Raw genomic sequence first — 18,571 nt, 5'->3', positions numbered from 1 at the left:
GGGCCCAAAGTACACCGGAGGCCACTGTGAGGGACAGCCTTCTTACTCGGGGGACAGCTTCATGCCATAAGCGTAGGCTCTGCTGCTATGGACTGCTCAGCCCATTTCTGAAAGGAAGATGGGGCTGGTTTAAGTTCCTGATTATTTCTACTTAAGGCAACTCTTGAGCTCACTCCATGGAAACACGGCGGGGTTGTTTCTCCGATGCCATGGGGTCTGTTTGTCCCTAGGTGATCTCGCCAGGCACAGGCGAAGAGTCCCTAGAGAACGGTGTGAGCACACCTGCCCAGGCAGCAGACACCTGCAGATACCTGGCTGCTGTGAGAGTAACAGGGCTTCCCAGACAGAGAATACAGCAAAGCACTTGTGCGGAAACATCAACACTTAACACCAGCGCTAAGTTTGTGTCTATGTGTATCTTTCCCCTTCTTTCTTCTTGTTCTTCCTCCAGTTTCGAGTTTTTCAAAGGGTCCGACGGAAACAACAGTTTCCTTAGCATGAACCCCTCCCATCCAAAGTCTGAACTCTCAGGGTTTGTCCCTATAGCAACTAGTGGGGTTGTGACTTCCGTCACAGGGCTATTAAGTCCTCAGCGGGCAAGGTTTCACATTTATTGCTACCTCAAAGAGGTCCATGTGGGATGAAAAGTCACCTACGTCTGTTTAGTCTTCAGCTCAGTCCCGTTCGTGTTTGCCACGTGATGTCAAATGAACTGGGCAGCTCACGGGTTATTCGACGTGGGACAGAAGGAGCCAGGGTTCAAGGTAGTCTACCATCTTTCCAAATGATGCAGTCTAGGGCTGGATGGAGCCAGCTGTTGAAGACCTATGCTGACTGAACACTCTCCTAAACCCGAGAAGAGCTTGCTGAGGACGACCCTGAATTGTTCTCTTTACACCTGTTTCCGATCCCCCAACCAGAGGAGGTAAAGCATGGCAGACAAGAGATAAAAATGCAAGGGCCACGGGCTAAATATCACTAAATTCTTTATCTTTCTGTTTCCAATCTTGTAACTTAACAGCAAATTCGGTCACAGGAAGGGTTATTGCTACAACCCCATAGAAGTAATGTGCTCAGTGGAAATAGCCTTCATGATCTTGATGTCAAAACTAACAAATACCATGCAAATAGATCAGAAGTAAACTGAATATTAAATTATGTAAATAAGAGGCTCAGGCCACCATTCCCTTTAACCCGTAAGCAGCTGAAGTTATCTTTATTTTACCACAAAACACAATCCCTGTACTTCTCAGAGGAAATTGCAGCCTGAGCTGCCTTGGGCACAGCAATACGCACCGAGTAATACACATCCGTCATCTGGAGGAGGTTTTTGGTACTTCCGTTCTCGTGCATTTCAATAGCTTCTCGGCCCCATTCTTGTGAGCGAGGGTTTTTGGGGTACTCAGCATACGGGGACATTTGGAAATCTCCACTTTTGAAGATGAGTTTGCTTATGTCATTTTTACTCTTTCTGTGGATTGGAAAATAGTTGACAATTTAAATGAACAAGTTCTGTAAAGAAATGATATCTATGAAAGCATGTTTTATTATTTTAGAAGGTAAATGAGACGGAAAGCTACCATTACATTCTTTTGTAAATACCCACTGAAAAATGGCATTATTGTTATATCTTGCCTAAAACAAGTAAAAATGCAATTAGATGCAAAAAAAAATGCAAAAAAGTCTTCCAGCCGGAGGGACGGGTTACCATGGACAGAGAGGACAAACACAGCTATCTACGGTGAAGCAGTCTTTTCCAGGGGACAGAGATCGCTGCATCTTGGGGGCAGCCAGGGAAATCAGAGTCATAAATTCCCAGAATGCTGGAGCCAAAGGGCCTTCAGGATTCTTTAATCCAATGGTTCTCAACCTGCCTGAGCATCAGAATGTACACGGAAGCTTGTAGGTCTCCCCAGGATTTACTAAGAGAGGAGCTCTGGGGATGGGATAGCTTTGGCTTTGCAAAAAAGATGAGACTTGTTCCCCAGGTCACATTTTGCTACTAGTAAAGCTGGGACTAGAGCGCAGGCCTCCTGCCTCGCCAGCCAGGGCCCTTTTACCACATGAAGCTACTCCACTGACCATAAAACCAGGCTGTCTCATTTGCAAAAATGCCCACCTGTTTATCTTACCCATACATATTCTCATTTCAGCAGGTCAGGGAAAGCCCAGAACAAGCTCCCCTGCTTATGAGGGTTCCCTGGCTGGAAATGGTGGAAATATGTGTGATTTACCTATGGAACGGGCCTAGGATCAGACATTTTTAGTTACATTTGCCCTGGGTAAGATAATCTGAAGTTTCTTCCTTCTTACCTCACTTTCCTATAAATAAACTTTCTGGGAAGGCACAAAATGACTCAGGGTCATAAAACCAAATGTCCAGCATGCGGCTTAGGCGTTGTCCCCTCTTGCAAGTTCAAGAACAGACCTGCCACTGTGTTGCTCCCCGGAGGGTGGGGTATCCGGTTTCAAACAATGACTTACTAATTCACGACTACCTTCCCTTTTGCCGAAGCCCATAGTCATGGGCTCCTTCTCTGGGTGGTCAAACTACCTGGTTCTCAGGCACTCAGCAAATATGAGGCTTATGTCCCCTTGAGGTTTAATCTCTCTAGCTGCTAGTCTCCTAGCCAGGATTTTATTTCCACTCATAGTTTGTCTTTGATGATCTGGTGGCAACTTTGTAAATGACAAGCAAACGCAGTACCATGAGGCCTGCATTCCCAGATGGCCAGTTAGGGCAAACTGCTCTCTGCAGTCTTACTGGAGGTGAAAGATAATCTTACAACGTCCTTCGTATCAACAGTCAAAAAGATAACTTGCTATTATAGTAGGTTCCTTCCATCTGGTACATCAGGAAAATTCCTGCCATTTATAATTATCTAAATCAAAGGTCATAGTTTTCCCTTATCTGACTACACAATCACCGAGAAAGGGGACCAACTTCTTCCTTTCTCTTCCTTTTCCAGTAGAAACCCAATTGCACTGGCTTCCAAGACCCAGAGCCAAGCACACTGCTGAGCGTCTGCTCACCCCATGCTCCTGCTACACTTGCTTACTGCCGAAATAGCTCAGCTAACCCATCCACCGTTGTTTGCTTCTAATTTTGCCCATCTGACGTATGTAAGCCAAAGGTTTCAGTACATCCAGACCTGAGTAACCATCATCACAATCAATGTTTACAACAGTTTCGTCACCTTAAAAAGCAAGCCCTTACCCCTTACTCCCCAATTCCCACCCCCACCTGCCAGCCCGAGGCAACCACTAATCTACCATCTATCTCTATTAGATTTGCCTATTTTGGACATTTCATATAAATGGAATCATACAATAGGTGGTCTTTTGTACATGTTTCTGTGTAGACACGTGAATTCACTTCTCATGGTATGTACGTCAGCGTGGAGGTGCCGGGTCACATGGAGACACTGTGTTTAACTTTCTGAGGAACTGACAGACTTTTTCAGAGGGGCTTCACCATTTTGTATTTCCGCCAGCAGAGTAGGACCATTCTAATTCTTCCACAGCCTCATCAATGCTTGCTGTTTTCTTGTTTATTTATTTTTATTTTTTATTTACATTCAATTAATTAATAGATAAGGTATTATTGGTTTCAGAGGTAGAGGTCAGTGATTCATCAGTCTTATATATAACACCCAGTGCTCATTACATCACACGCCCTCGTTAATGTCCATCACCCAGTTATCCCAGGCCCCCACACCCCTCTTGTTTTTTAAATAGGCATCTTAGTGGGTGTGAAGTGGTGTCTCCTGGCAATTTTGTTTGTATTTCCCTGCTGGCTAATGATGCATAGCATCTTTTCATGTGCCTTCTGGCCATTTGTTCATCTCCTTTGGTGTATTGCCTATTCAAGTTTTTTGCCCATTTTTAAATGAAGTTGCCTTTTATTATTGAATTGTAGGAATTCTTTATATATTCTAGACACAAGTCCCTTATTAGACATATGATTTTCAAATACTTTCTCCTGTTCCCTAAGTTGTGTTTTCACTTTCTTGATAGGGCTCTTTCAAGCACAGGAGTTTTTAATTTTGATGACATCCAATCACTTTTTTGTTGCTTGCGCTTGGGGACATACTTTTTTAGTAAAGGAAACAGAATCCCATTTGCTGTTCTTTCTCAATGGCACTATTTATCATGAATTTCCCTTTCTCCTTTCTTTAATGGTTCAGTCATACAGAATGACTTAATATTGTAAAACACCCCAAATATTCTTTAAAATAAACACTGGCACTTGCTTAGTGAAGAGAATTAGAATGTGAACCCCGTCACTCACCGGCAGCAGGTAACGATCAGCGCGACGCCTAGAATAAGAAGCAGCCCACCGCCTGCTGCTGCGATCACCACAGTGATCAGCTGATAAGCTAAACAGGGTTAAACAGGAGAAAGGGGGACAGGTAAGAGGTAATGAATAAATAAATGAATACAAAAGAATAGTTCCCCTCCTCACCCCACAGCTATGACCATGCCTCCACTGGTGATAGGCTAGCTCTGGCATTTGCTCTGTTGGAGGGTGGCAGGATATGCCACCCAAAATATTCCTCTTTGTCGTGCTTATTATTTTGAACTGATTATTTTTGAGAAACTGTGACTCAGGAGAAGTTCTGAAAACAGCGGAATAACCCTTTTGTAAGGCAGATTTACATTAGGAAAGAGACTGTACCAGGAAGGCAGCTCTGACCAGAGATCACCTTTTCACCTGAGAGCCTGAGGTTGGGGCAGGGCAGTGTTTGTTTACCAAACAGTTCCTCCTCTTACCTTCTCACTGTGGGTTCTCACCCCAGCCAGCCACACACACCTAGCTCTTACCTTAACTCGGAAGGGTGCAGAAACCTCAAATATCCAGCTGCCTTTCAATCTCTACCTTTGTGGGGCTCCCATGTGTGTTATGTAATTAAAATTTTCTTTTTCTCCTGTTAATCTTTTATGGGGGGAGGGCACAAAATTCTAAAAGGGTAGAAGGAAAATTATTTTTCCTCCCCTGCCTGCACTGTTTGGAGAAGACTTCTCCTTTATCAGCCACTCCTAGAAAGGTGGGTGGAACCCAAATTCTACCTGTGGACCAGCCCCGAGGTCATGTTCAGCAATGCATGGTAAAAAGAGAAAACTGAAGGACATGCATGAAGTTTTCAAAAACGAAATCTGGTTTTAATAACTGTCCTATCTTCTAAGATTTTATCCTTCCTACTTCTTTTCTTCCCCCTCACTTAACCTGGGTACATTTTATTACGTGAAATTTTAGGCTCCAGTAAAGTTGTTTTTTTAAAAAAGTAATGGAGAAAACAGAGAATAATTTCTTGGCTGCTTCCCACTCTTTGGTGTTAACTATTTTTACATTTTTTGAATTGATGATGATGTAGTAGATATAAATATTCTTTATTTGGTTTTAGGTTCTTACTTGATAAGATGAAAAGTAGGAATGGCTATATTATAAGAAATATTGCTGATCAACTAAATCCAGAGTTTGGGAATCACTGCATGAACCATGCTAGGAACTGAGTTGTTCCCTGAATACATACAAACTGAATTTAACCACCAGATATTAGCAGTCATATTAGTAAGCACATGCATATCATATGTAACGAACAATATTAAAATTTTAATTAATTGGTTTTATACCTGTGTATTTCTGGCAAAATGATATTTTTGATAAAGTCAACTAAATATTCAGATTGAATTTTTGTTGTTGTGGAAATATAACTAAAATTTGTTCTCAGGTTGTAAGGCACAGGATTTCAAAAAAGGGCCAATAATCTGATTTTCTATAGTAATTACGACTGGAACTGATGAGGTTAGGGAATATACGTGAGGTTCAGTGGGGTGGAGTCTGGAGCCAACTACCAAGAAAGAATTCTTGAGGCGTCTTTGGTGCAAAATTGGTGGTTTATTAAAACACAGGGACAGGACCCATGGGCAGAAAGAGCTGCTTCACGGGGGTTGTGAGGAATGGCCCATTATATACCCTCAAGTTGGGAGGGGGTTAGGGATAGCGTAAGTCTCTAAGGAATTCTGGAAGCAAGGTTTCCAGGACCTTGAGAGGGCTAGCTACTGTTGGGAAAAGGTCATTTATTACCGTCTAATAACACCTTAGTCATGAGACCCTTCAGATGTATATCGGTGGGCCATATGCTTGGGGGATAATTGCCAACACCTATCTGGGGGGTGGGTTAGAGATAAAGGAAGTTTCCAAAGGAATTTTTATACATTAAAGTAGACTTACAGGATCTTGGTGGAGGGGAAGGGGTCAGGCTAGGACTGCCTTTGGCCCTTAGCAAAGTATTAACATCGAGGCAGCTGAATTCCTAGAGGAATGTCACCGTGCCTGTTTCAAGGACTTGTCAATGGGCTTGTCAATGGGCTGTAGGTAGTAAGGACTGTTTCTTTGTCCTTTAGGGCAGCCAGGAGTGCCTGAGGAATGAGGAATGTCACATACATCCCATGGGGGGGGGGGGGGGCGCAGCACACACACACACACACACACACACACACACAGCTTCTGCTTTGTCCTCAGCTTGCCTTCTGTTCCTTCATCAGAACCATGCTCTCTAGGTATTCAGGTAAAGTCACAGTAATGCTGACAGCAAGCAGACTGTGTGATAAAAGTAAACAGAAGCTGTCCAACCATTTACGTATCATTTATTTAAATAAATAGCACAGAAACCTGATTATCTGGAAAAACCATTGGTATTAAGACATACATGAAACAAAGCCAAACCATGGAATAAGGTAATTCTGTCCTTCACCTCCTGACACACGTATTCAAGCTTCACTTTTAACAAAATCTCTTGCATCTGTGGACGTTTCCTCATCCCCAGCAACACCACCCTAAACCGCCATCAACTGTTGACCGGCAATGCAACCACCTCCCAGCTCACCTTCCTGTGCGCGGTCTTGCCCACTCCTTTAAAAAAACAAGTCTGATCATGCCATTTCTCTGCTTTAAAATCCTACACTGGCTTCCCTTGTTCCTAACGAAAGACTGAAGTCTACTCCTGCTTATTCCTCCACACCAAGTTCAAATTTTCCCACTTTCAGCAAAACAAGCAGGTGCTCATTTTAGAAGTGACCCTTGCAAGTGGCCACAGCTGCGGCAGAGTCCTCTTTGGAACAAGCAGGTTTGTTTTTTTAAGATTTATTTATTTATTATTTGAGAGAGAGAGAGTTTGTACAAGTGTGGGGAGGGGCAGAGGGAGGGAAGGAAGGAAGCAGACTCCCCCCTGGGTGGGGAGCCAGATGGGGGGCTGGATCCCAGATCAGGACCTGAGCTGAAATCAAGAGTTGGATGCTTAACCGAGTGAGCCACCCCAGGTGCCCCTGGAACATGAAGTTTGGTCTAAGGAGAGGCAGATGGAGTAGACCAGGGCTTCTCAAACTCTCAAACTATCCGCGGCCAAGAACCGGTCCTGAAAGCCAGAAGATCTCACACACATGAGAATAAATAGCCAGGAAGGGATCTACTGAAATGTCCACAGAAGTTGGCACTGCCTTGGGAAATCATGGCTAACTTCTACTTTCTTTTTTGTGCTTTCCTATACTTCCCAACTGTTATTCATATGCTTACATGCACACACACACACACTCACAATCTCCTTTCAACCTAGAAATTGTGTATGTATACATATACAAACAACATAGACATATAATTTATACACATACATATATAATTTTTTAGAGTATGGTTGATGCTCTTTGGCAGTTAGGTCTTATTACTGGGAACTTGTAATCAGCTTATGGACAAGATAACCCAGATTTTGTTTTTCTCATACCTGTTATCAAGTCAGTTCATGAACTACAACTGATCTTTTGAACTTAAGACTGACTCTGAATTTATTATGAGGCCACATAATGGTCACAGGTGCATGGGATTTAGGGGTGCCTGGGTGGCTCAGTTGGTTAAGCATCTGCCTTCAGCTCAGGTCATGGTCCTGGAGTCCTGGGATCCAGCCCTGCGTGGGGCTCCCTGCTCAGTGGGGAGCCTGCTTCTCCCTCTCCCTCTCTCTCTCTCTCTGTGTCAAATAGATAAATAAAATCTTTAAGAAAAAAAAAACAAACAAGTGCATGGGATTTGAATCGACGTCAACTATAACATTTACACTTTTGTGGGTGCTCTGAATGTTTATTTATGAGGGTGAGACAGAAGGCAGGGAATGTTGTCTTAGGCTTGTCCATCCTATCCTTTCTTGTTTGAAGAGATTCTCCAGAATGATGAACTTGGAATTCTTAGTCTCACGTTCTCTTTGACATTTGTTGGTATTTCACAGTCTTTATCTTTTCTTTATTCTTTTTGTGGTTTGGTCATAGGTTGCTACTGCTGCCACTGCTGTGGGGAGCCCATTGTGGGCCTTGGTCTTTCCTATAAGCGACATCTGTCCTTGCTTATATGCTCATTTGGGATGGAAGCTACTAGCAGACTGTCTACTTAGCCAGCCCCTCCCTAGGAACGTTCACCCCATTGTGTGCAGGTTATGGTGGAGGCGGTTATAGTCGGTCATGCTTGTATGCGTAGCACCAACCCTGGCTACAGCTAACTGGTCTGGGAGTAAACACATGATCCAAACTGCATCAGTCAGTTCCTTCCCAGGAATCTCAATTTGGTAAAGAGAAAGGGAAAATGAGAGAGAGAGAGAGAGAGAGAGCACAGAGACTTCTCTTTCAAAATGGCTGAACCAGTGACACACACTCGAAGCTCTCTGGTGAGTCTATTTTCAGTCACATTGTCTGGGAACGGGGGAAAGCCTGTACACAGACACATACAGCAAAGAGCGAAGATGAGAGATGAAGATGGAGTCATGTTAATGTATACCCTAAAAAGTAGGCTCCCAAACTCCAGCTGCTGTGGTTCCCCACAATTCCCAGATTCTTATTCTTCCTGATGCGGGAATTCCATGACACACCCCAGGAGTCTTCCCATAAACGGTCTTTTCTTGCTTAAGCTAGCGAGGCTTATTTACTCCAGAAGAACCTTAGCCAACTGTGATACTGTGATTTATGATAAGAACTATACATCTGGTCTTGTCCCCCTTCCTGGCAAAGAGCTCTTAAAACCTTGTAATTTCCTAAGTGAAGAGAACAGAAAGGTGTGTCTTTTGTTATATTAATGAGGGGACTTTTGGAAAGCACCCAAGGCGTGGTGTTGCGGGGAGGGGGGCTGGCTGCCTAGGGAACTACCCTGTGATTAGAGGGTTGGAACTTTCAGTTCCTACCCCCGACCTCTGGATCTCTGGATAGGGGAGAGGGGCTGGAGGTTGAGTTCACCAATGGCCAATGACCTACTCAATTGTGCCTATGTAATGAAGCCTCCATAAAAAACCCAAAAGGACAAAGTTCGCAGAGCTTCCAGGTGGGTGAACATGCAGAGAGCTGGGGAGAGTGGCTCGCTGGGGGCTCTGTACCCTTTCCCCAGGCCTTGCCCTATGTGCCTCTTCCATCTGCTGTTCATCGTGCGTCACATCCTTTATAATAAACCAGTAGTCTAGGGAGTAAATGATTTACTTTCAGTTCTGTGAGCCGCTGTAGCAGATTAATTCAACCCAAGCTGGGTATTGTCGGAACCACTGATCTATAGCCGGTTGGTCAGAAGCACAGGTAACAGGCACCTGGATTTGCCGTTGGCATATGATGAGGAAGGGAGACAGTCTTATGGGACTGAGCCCTTAACCTGTGGGATCTGACACTATCTCCAGATATCAGAAGTGTCAGAAGTGAGTTAATTGCTTGGTGGCGTGGAAAAAACACAAATCAGAAATGGTGTCAGAATTGAACCAACCAATACACCTTGTTTTAAAACCCTTGAACCCATTACAGACCCTTCTAGGTGGTTATTATTACTTTTTAAGTAGGCTCCGCGCCCAGCGTGAAGCCCAACTTGGGCCTTGAACTCACCACCCTGAGATCAAGACATGAGCTGAGATGGAGAGTCAAATGCTTAACTTACTAAGCCACCCAGGTGCCCCTCATTAGTTTTATTTTAAAATTCATTCAGTTCTCCCCATATACCCCCTCACTGAGCTCATTAGTAATGCACAGTTAAAATTTTGCCTTTTAAATCTTTCCATTCCTCTTGCATCAGCTTTCCTTTAGAATCTCTGTTCACAGCATTTTTTCCTTCTCTGTGCCTTTTGAAATGTGTCTTTCTCACATCTACAGGCTGTATGTGGCCATGCCCAAGAGCAGACACAGAGCAGGATTCCCCTCTCCCAAGCCCTGCTTCCTTTCCGTTCTGACATTGATTGAGGTCAGTCAAGACTGCATGAGATGCTGGCTGCAAGGTGAATGAAATTTCCAGCTGACTTCTGGACAATTATCCTTTTTTTTTCCTAAGCAGTTTAGTGCTGTCATCCGGGACGTCTGTGATGGGAGACTGACTCCTGCCAACACACAGCATTCCCACTGGTGTGAATCTTTTTGAAGCCCAGTGTACCAATAGATTGAACACACTTCAAAGATACTTCATACACCTGCCACCAGACGGTGGGTTGGGTGGGAAGACAATGTAGAAAATCTTTAAGGTGAATGTTCTAGTTTCATTGGAAGCCAAGGAAGAGGACCATACATGGGGAAAACAGGCTCTAAGTCCTTTCAGGTCAGCCTAGGAGGCTGGCGGGGAAGGGATCTCTGCTGAGGGAAATACAGGACCTTTGAACGGAAAGAATGCCCTACAAAAAGGCACGTTGTGAACATAAGAGAGGGATGGGCAAAAATGTCTGCAGCTAAAGATAATCTAGGAAAATTAGGTGAGTTCTGTAATCACAAAGTAGAACCACAAAATAGAAAAATGGCGTGGAGGATGGGAATACAAAAACAGACATTAAAAAGGCAGCAAGAGAGGAATGGCATAGCTGCAGAGTAGAATTCCGTAGTTATCGAAAGTGACTGTATAAAATTAGGTAAATGAAAATATTGCACAGATTTACTAGGTTTAAAAGCAGGTTACAAAACAGTACATTCTGTTAGAAAGATATACATATATACTTCTGGAAAGATATACAATACCAGTGCTTCTCAGGCTTCAATATGTGTACAAATCTGCATATTGATCAAATCAAGGGCTCTGGTTAAAATTTAGATGCTGATTCTGTAGGTCTGGAGTGGAGGAGAAGCTGGTGCTGCTGGTGATTGACCAACTCAAACTGGTCAAGTAACTGGGAACTTAGTGGCCAGGGTAGATGCCACGGTATTAACCGTGCTGTTTAATGGGTGAGGAGACGGTTTACTACAGTTTCCTTCTTCCCTCAACTGATAACCTATGTCTAATTAACTTGAGTTTAAAAATGAAAATTAATGCATGTGTTATTTTATATGATGAGACAACCACATTAATTTATTTTAAAGAGAGAAAAGAGGGGAAGGAGATTGAGATGCCACAGGAGGTGCAAGGGGAGCCAGAGAAAACCCAGGCGAAGGAGGGGATGCGTGCCTGAGAAGGCGTGGCACGGGAAGCGCGGGGCACCTCTGCTGTCTGTAAGAGAAGCCTGAGGACAGTACAAGCGGCAGGAGGCAGACTTGCTTGGATCTGTGGTATAAACAGACATATGTGACACGGAAAGAAAATAAAAAGGAGCGCAGGGACAGGTGCAGACATGAGCTGGAGGGTGGGTGCCGGGGGCGTAGGTGGCTGGCCCTGCCAGGTGCCTACAGGAGTCTAGCTGGGCCCGAGTGAGCTCCGAGACTAAGGAGCTTGGGGGAAGGCTTGTCCTGACCCCTCCAGCTTGAAGGAACAAGGAGTAGAACCTGCACACAACTAGAAAGCTAATGGAAACTTGTAGAAAGGCAGGCCATAGGTTATGCCTAAACCCAAAATATAGGGGAGCTGCATTACTCCTGGGAATGTAAGGGTGAGGGCCTCTCAAGACTGCGACTAAACAAAACTTGGCTCTCCATCTCACTGGGCTTGGGTAGGGCCTGTGCCCCAAGAAGTCTGCACAGAGAAGAAGCATTTCTTGCCTGCCAAGGATCCAGCCTAAGCTGTAGCCCCAAGAAGGCACTCACTGTCTTTGGTGGTGACAACAGAAGTAACAGTGGTGGGTGGTCAGAGCCCTGTTATTGGACACAAAACACTGAGTGACAAGCCACAGATCTCACAAGGTGCCATCACCACAGAGGGGGTGAAATTCAGGTGTTTCCCATTCCTTAACCAACACTGAGGGCTGACCTGAGATCTCAGACAAGGGGTAGGGTGGCAGGTGCTATTTCTTATCAGTCACCATTCATTGCTTTGCAACACTAAAGCAGATGCCAAAATCCCACAGTGATATCCACACACCATCAAGGAGTTAACCAAAGTCACCAACACAAGGTGGCTGGGACAGAGCCATCCAGACAGAAGCCTGCCCTCTGCTGGACATAACGATGACAACTTGGATGAAAGGGGAAGGAAAAGAAGTCTCAGGATCAGAGAGAAATCCTGGCTACGGCCAAGACCCCACAAACATAAGGGGGGGGGGTTACACAGGAACTTACAGAAGAGTCAGTGGATGTAGGGGTATATCATCGCCAGACATATATAGTATTTAATGAACTCTGAGAAAAACCACTAAATGCCCCTTAGAACAATGCCCTGCAGCTCACTCCCCTTTCCCTCAACCCTTTTTGGGGCTTTCCCCTAGATCCGTTCTCCCTTCTTGGATCACTCTTCCATTCACTGAGAAATCGAAGCCTTTTCTGGTAAAGCCTATTTAGAGAGTTGTTCAACCAAAGGAGGTTTGAAATACTGGCTCAATGCGAGGCCCATCAGGACCAGGAGACGCCGGGAGGACTTGGCAGATGGCGTCTCCTACCTCTTGCTCTCTGGTTCAATCCCAGAGCCGGCCACATCTCCACACTCCTCACCTGTTTCCCTCGCTCTCTCTCTGCCATCAGAAGGGGTGTTCTATTCTATTTCTTGAACGTGATACGACTCTACTGTACCTTGAGCCCTCCTCCATCCCTCCCTCAAATTATTCTTTTTTTTCAAAGATTTTATTTATTTGAGAGAGAGAGGAGCACTGACACAAGCAGGGGGAGCAGGAGAGGGCGAAGCAGGCTCCCCACTGAGCAGGGACCCTGATGTGGGGCTCAATCCCAGGACCATGAGATCATGACCTGAGCCGAAAGCAGATGCTTCACTGACTGAGCCACCCAGGCGCCCCCTCCTCAAATTATTCTTAAGCCATCCTCTATGACATTATCTAAGCCTCTCTGTTTCTATTACTTAAAATGTCTCAGAATCAGGTTCACAGGCTTGCGGTGCAATCGCTACCCCTTAGCTCTCAGACCACTCTTCTAAAAAACTAGACCATTTAGTTGTAGTATTCTAGCATTTGGTGAACAGGTCTCAAGTAGCTTAAATGTTGTGCCTGACTAGTCAGCTTCCTCTTTCTACACTGAAAATTCTAGGCTTTCTTCTAATTTTGTGTGCAGGCTACTCCATTCTGTGATCAGTTTAAGCATGCTCTATGGCTCAGTTCCGGTTTAAAGTGAGGAGTGAGATTCACATTAGAAAGTGAACAAGGTAATTCCATATCCCAGGCAGCCCTTTTGTAAAGCACAGATACCTTCCTGAATACAAGCATTAAGATCCTAAACCCAGCTGAAAAGCTTGTCTAGTGATTTTTAGAAAAGGACATACATTGCTATCCATACTGTTTTACATAAGCCAAATCTCAAAAAAAAAAAAAAAAAAAAAACAAACAAACCCTGAAGCCTCCAGTTATGGGATGAATAAGTCACAGGAATAAAAGGTCCGGCGTAGGGAGCAGAGTCCATGGTACTGTAATAGTGCTGTATGGTGACAGATGGTGAGCACAGCAAAGTGTAGACACTTGTCCAATGATTATGTCATACACGTGAAACTAATGTAACATTGTGTCAACTGTACTTCAATTAAAAACAACAGCAACTAAAGCCTTTTTTTTTTTTCTGAAGATCTAATTGGCTTTATTAAGTGTTTCATGAGTCAGGCAGAGTTCCATCCAGCAAGTAGAAAGGAGCTCCTGAAGCCTACCTTTCCAAGCACTGATATTAAAAAATAATTTTGACTACTTTTTAATTTTTAAAAAGCCTAACGTATAACTTCCTCTTCTTATTAAAGCAAGTACACCTGTGATACTGTGATATGATAAGAAGTATCTATTTGGTCTTCACTCCTGGTTCTTAACAGCTCCTAAAACCGTCAGAATTTCTAAGCGAAAAGGGTGAGAGTTACATCTTTTGTTATTCATAAGAGGCCTCTTTCAAGCACACCTCAGTTTATGCTAATGAAGTAACTCGCGGAGGACGGGGCTGGTTGCAGCGGAACGGACCAGAGGGTTGGAACTTTCAGCCCCACCTCCAACCTCCAATGGCCAAAGACTGAGTTCATCAATCGATCCCATGTAAAGGAACCCCCCTAAAAATCCTAAACAATGAAGTTCAGAGAAATTCTGGGCTGGTGAACACACAAAGGTGCGGGGGAGGTGATGTACGCGGGGGGAGGTGATGTACCCGGGATAGCGTGGAGGCTCGGAGCCATGGCCCCCATCCCTGCCCATGCACCTGGTCCATTTGGCTGTTCCTGAGTTGTAACCTTTGTAATCAACTGGTAACATTAAGTAAGCTTCTTACACATGTGAGTCAACTGTACTGTAGCTGTAAGTTCTGTAAGCTGTTCTAGCAAATTACTGAACCTGTGGAGGGGGTCATGGGAACCTCTGATTTATAGCTGGCTGGTCAGAAGTACCAGAGGCCTAGACTTGGGACCGTCTGAAGTAGGGGCAGTCCTGGGACACAGAGACCTTAACGTCTGGTGTCTGGCACTCACTCTGGAAAATGTCAGAGTCATTTGTTGTGAGGAAACATCCCCCCCAACCCCCCACACTTAGTGTTAGAAGCTTCATGAGTAGAAACCGGTTCACAACAGCATGGAACACCATTTGGTGTGTGATGACTCGGGTCTATCATGATGAATATCTCTGCTTAAGTGCTTTTATGGTACCAAGGTGTCCTCAGGGATTACTAAAAATAAGATAGTGTTGTCTACCACGCCATGGCCTCACCTGACTACTTAAAAAATAATAATAATAATTCTGTGAGCTCCTCCCTCTGTTCTATACAACTCTAAACATATCTGCTTTTAGAAGTGTTTCCGCAGTCTTTCTCCTAGGCTGTCCACTTGCTAGTCCGTAGTCAGGATAAAGCCAATGTCCCAAATGACCAGTAATCCTAGATGGATATATAATTCCAAGTCTCTAGACTCTGGCCTCAAAGTGGTTCCATGCTGGGCACACGACATAGCTTTATGCCAGTTAAGTATTAAATTTTTTTACTCTATTATTTTATTTTATATTATTTTTATTTATGTTCAAAGACAGTGTCATAATGAAACTTACCAACAAGAAAGCTTTACGAGCAAAGAAAATACCAGTGAAGACATAAACTGTCAGGGATACTCTTGGGGAACAGGCACTGGGCACTTCTACACGTGTTAAATAAGGTCACGTGTAAGGCACACTCATCTATCGAATGAGGGTCTAAGCTATCCTAAAATAGAGTGCTGAATGTTATTATTCCTATTATATCCTAGATCCCAGAATTTCTTTCATTAATTTCTCAGCTCTGGAGATCAGAAAACGTCAGTGAAAGTGATCTGAAATGAGTCACAACTGTTTTTCTCAAGGAACTGAATCCACCCTCCATCCTGCAGCCTGACCTGGTTTTCTCCGTCAGCTGCTATCCTGCTCTGGGACTCTTGTGGCTTCCACAATGGATACTGATTAGAGTCTAAAGTCTCAGGTGGCCATCAAATACCCCAACAGCTTGGTCCCCATGTACTCTGCCAAACTGATCCTCCTCTCAGCCTTCCTCTCCTTCTGTCCTCAGCCACACCACACACACCATCCCTGGAACAGCACCGGCCCAGGCTGGCCCGAGACCTTTAAGTTGTTCCTCTGCCTGGATTCCTTCTCCTCCACACCTGTCACTCAAAATCTTCCAAAACCTCCAATTCCATCCCCTCCAAGAGGTGCTCAAAAGGCTCTTCTATTCTCCCAGGCCTGCTCCCTCGCTCCCTGCCTCCCACCTCCCCCCACCTCCTAATTCTGTATGTTAATACTCCACAGTCAGGGCTGTTTAGGAATGGGCTCATTTCCTCTGCCAGACATGGAAGCCCTGGAGGGTGCTCTGCTTTCCCCATACCTCCCAGCATGGGAGCTGAGAAGTGATGGGAAAGGGAGAAGATGCAAGCCTTGTGCACGGAAACCATGCCAGCCCTCCGTCCCACCCCACTCTGCCCCACCACGCCCCCATGAAACTCGAGATCTTTGCATACTCACGGTTTCCACAGTTGAGACCACCAAGCCCAAATGGGCAACTGCAAGTCAACAAAGAAAAAGGAGAATTAGTTTCAAAAATCAAAAGAAACAACTGAGGCAATCTACCCAAGTAACTTCTAGATAAGGTTTGTAACAAATTCATCAGAATAAATGAGCATGGGGCTTACCTCATACAGGTTTCATTCTCGAGCCTATATCCATCTTCACATGCTGAAAGAGAAAAAGGAAAATCCATGAATATGTCCCTTGACCTCCCTTGGCCCAAAATGACAGTTATTAGATACCAGCCACCTTAAAGTCCTCAAGAATATTCTAGAACCAGAAGCCTGTAAATAGCTTTAGAATTACCTATAACCTGCCAGCTCAACTCTTAATTTTTTTTAGAAGATTTTATTTATTTATTTGAGAGACAGAGAAGAGAGAGAGCGTGCGGGCACACACACAACCAGGGGGAGGGGCAATGGGAGAGGGAGAAGCAGACTCCCTGCTGAGCAGGGAACCTGTTGCGGACCTTAATCCCAGGACCTGAGCTGAAGGCAGACACTTAAGGGACTGAGCCACCCAGGTGTCCAGCTCAACTCTCAACTCTTAATTTTATCACAAAATTCTCTTAACCTTTTAGTGGCTCTCAGTTTTCTATCTATCTATCATCTATCTATCTATCTATCTATCTATCTATCTATCTATCTAAAAGGATCATGATAGCAATAATAATATCTACCTTATAGTTTTTTGGAGGCAATTATGTAAAATAAGGCATGTAAACGGCTTAGCACAGTGCCTGGAACATAGTTAGCACCAAATAAATGATTATAGTTATAATTATTACCTAACAAATGCAATTCTCTTTGGAAGTTCTCTGTGGCCCCTGTGCAACATACTTCCATATACACAAAGACAAATGCTTTATCTTTAATGTAAGTGAAACCTTTCACGTGGTGTTAGCCCCATCGGCCCCTTCCAAGAGGAAGCAGAAGTTGTGACATCCTCTGGGACATGGTCCCAGTGGGTACCTCAGTTTTCGTAGGAGAACGGTCACCCCATCTGTAGCCTGTGCAGGGGATTCCGGACATATCTAGGTGACCGCTAATCAGCCCAGGACCCAAGAAGGGAACACGGAAACTGTGGTGGTGCTGCTGATGGACCGAGGGGCTGTGGCCCGGCTGTCCCGGTGGGTCAGCAGTTCCTGATTTTATCCGAGCACGGAACACTTTCAACACCACAATAAGCTGACAGAACAGCATGAGCTATAACGCGTGCCTGGATGCAAGCAGACAATAAAAAATGGCCTCATCGTCAAATTCATTGCTGCAAGTTGTAGAAATTTGATTCATGAATAATGTACGATGCACACTGCATGAAAGATCACAGATAAGCGAAGGCACACAGCGTAGAGCGGTGATCCCCGGACAGACAGCACACATGCTAATGGGGGTGTGGGCGTCAGCAGCACGCACAGCTCGGGGGGCGCACCCCTGTGGGCTGGGACAGGAGCTCTCCTACACGGTCCGCTTCCTCTGCTACGGATTAGTGCGGGATACTATCAACTGATGCAGACGTGCTCGATGCCGTTCTTCCTTCTGTGTTTAACGTCACATGCCACATTTCTCTAGCATCTATTTTGTTGTCAGAGATTACTGACAGACACTGGAGTTGACTGGAACAGCTCAGAGAACACTGCTCTCGAGAGTCTGCAATGCCCTTACGGCATACCATTGGCCCTGGGAACGGGGCCCGCACGGTTCTGGCTCCAGCTCCAGCTCTGCAGAAGCACTTTTCCGGAGCCACAGCCTCGTGCATGAAGGGTGATTCTAAGCAGCAGCGCTGGGGAAGTCCCTGGTACTTTCTGCAGGAGGCCATGGGCCTCCTGCCACAATACCACTCAGTAACCTCTCAGTGAGGACGCCCCAGAGAAATTTCTCTTGGGCTCTGGGTCCTAAGAAGATGGGGATGCTTCTGAACAACTGTACTTTATTTTACGGACCCTGGCTCTTGTTAAAATCATATTTCTTTCTTTGCCTCAGTATCCAGGAAGCTCAGAACTGGAGAGAGCGGTCTACGTTTAGCAAACATGCGGGACCCGATAGCCTACCTTTCTGCATTTTTTGCAATAAGGTAGGGCAAAATCATATCTGACTTAGGGAAGAAGGAACAAGGCCCCCTTTGATGTCTTCGAGTCCGCAGCTGGCCTTACTCAGGCAGGGCTTCTCTGAGGAGCGAGCTGAGCACTCCTGCTTCCCTGGGTGTGGAAAGCACCATGCCCAGGCTGT

At 44.9% G+C, this 18,571-nt stretch overlaps 1 protein-coding gene across 2 annotated transcripts in view; it reads right to left on the bottom strand.

The window, feature by feature from the left end:
- The window catches only part of HEG1 (heart development protein with EGF like domains 1), an 85,777-nt gene that overhangs the window by 5,888 nt on the left and 61,318 nt on the right, over positions 1 to 18,571 (bottom strand). For both annotated transcript variants that reach the window (XM_048214815.2, XM_048214816.2), the window contains exons 14-17: positions 16,469 to 16,511; positions 16,302 to 16,339; positions 4,292 to 4,379; positions 1,297 to 1,471 (exon numbers count right to left, since the gene is read on the bottom strand). In XM_048214815.2, the coding sequence (XP_048070772.2) occupies positions 1,297 to 1,471; positions 4,292 to 4,379; positions 16,302 to 16,339; positions 16,469 to 16,511 (344 nt within the window). The remainder of the gene's footprint in view (positions 1 to 1,296; positions 1,472 to 4,291; positions 4,380 to 16,301; positions 16,340 to 16,468; positions 16,512 to 18,571) is intronic.

Source organism: Ursus arctos, unplaced genomic scaffold (genome assembly GCF_023065955.2).
Source record: "Ursus arctos isolate Adak ecotype North America unplaced genomic scaffold, UrsArc2.0 scaffold_4, whole genome shotgun sequence".
NCBI classification, from domain to species: domain Eukaryota; kingdom Metazoa; phylum Chordata; class Mammalia; order Carnivora; family Ursidae; genus Ursus; species Ursus arctos.
The sequence above is the reverse complement of the archived record's forward strand: the minus strand, read 5'-3'. Positions and strand labels throughout refer to the sequence as shown.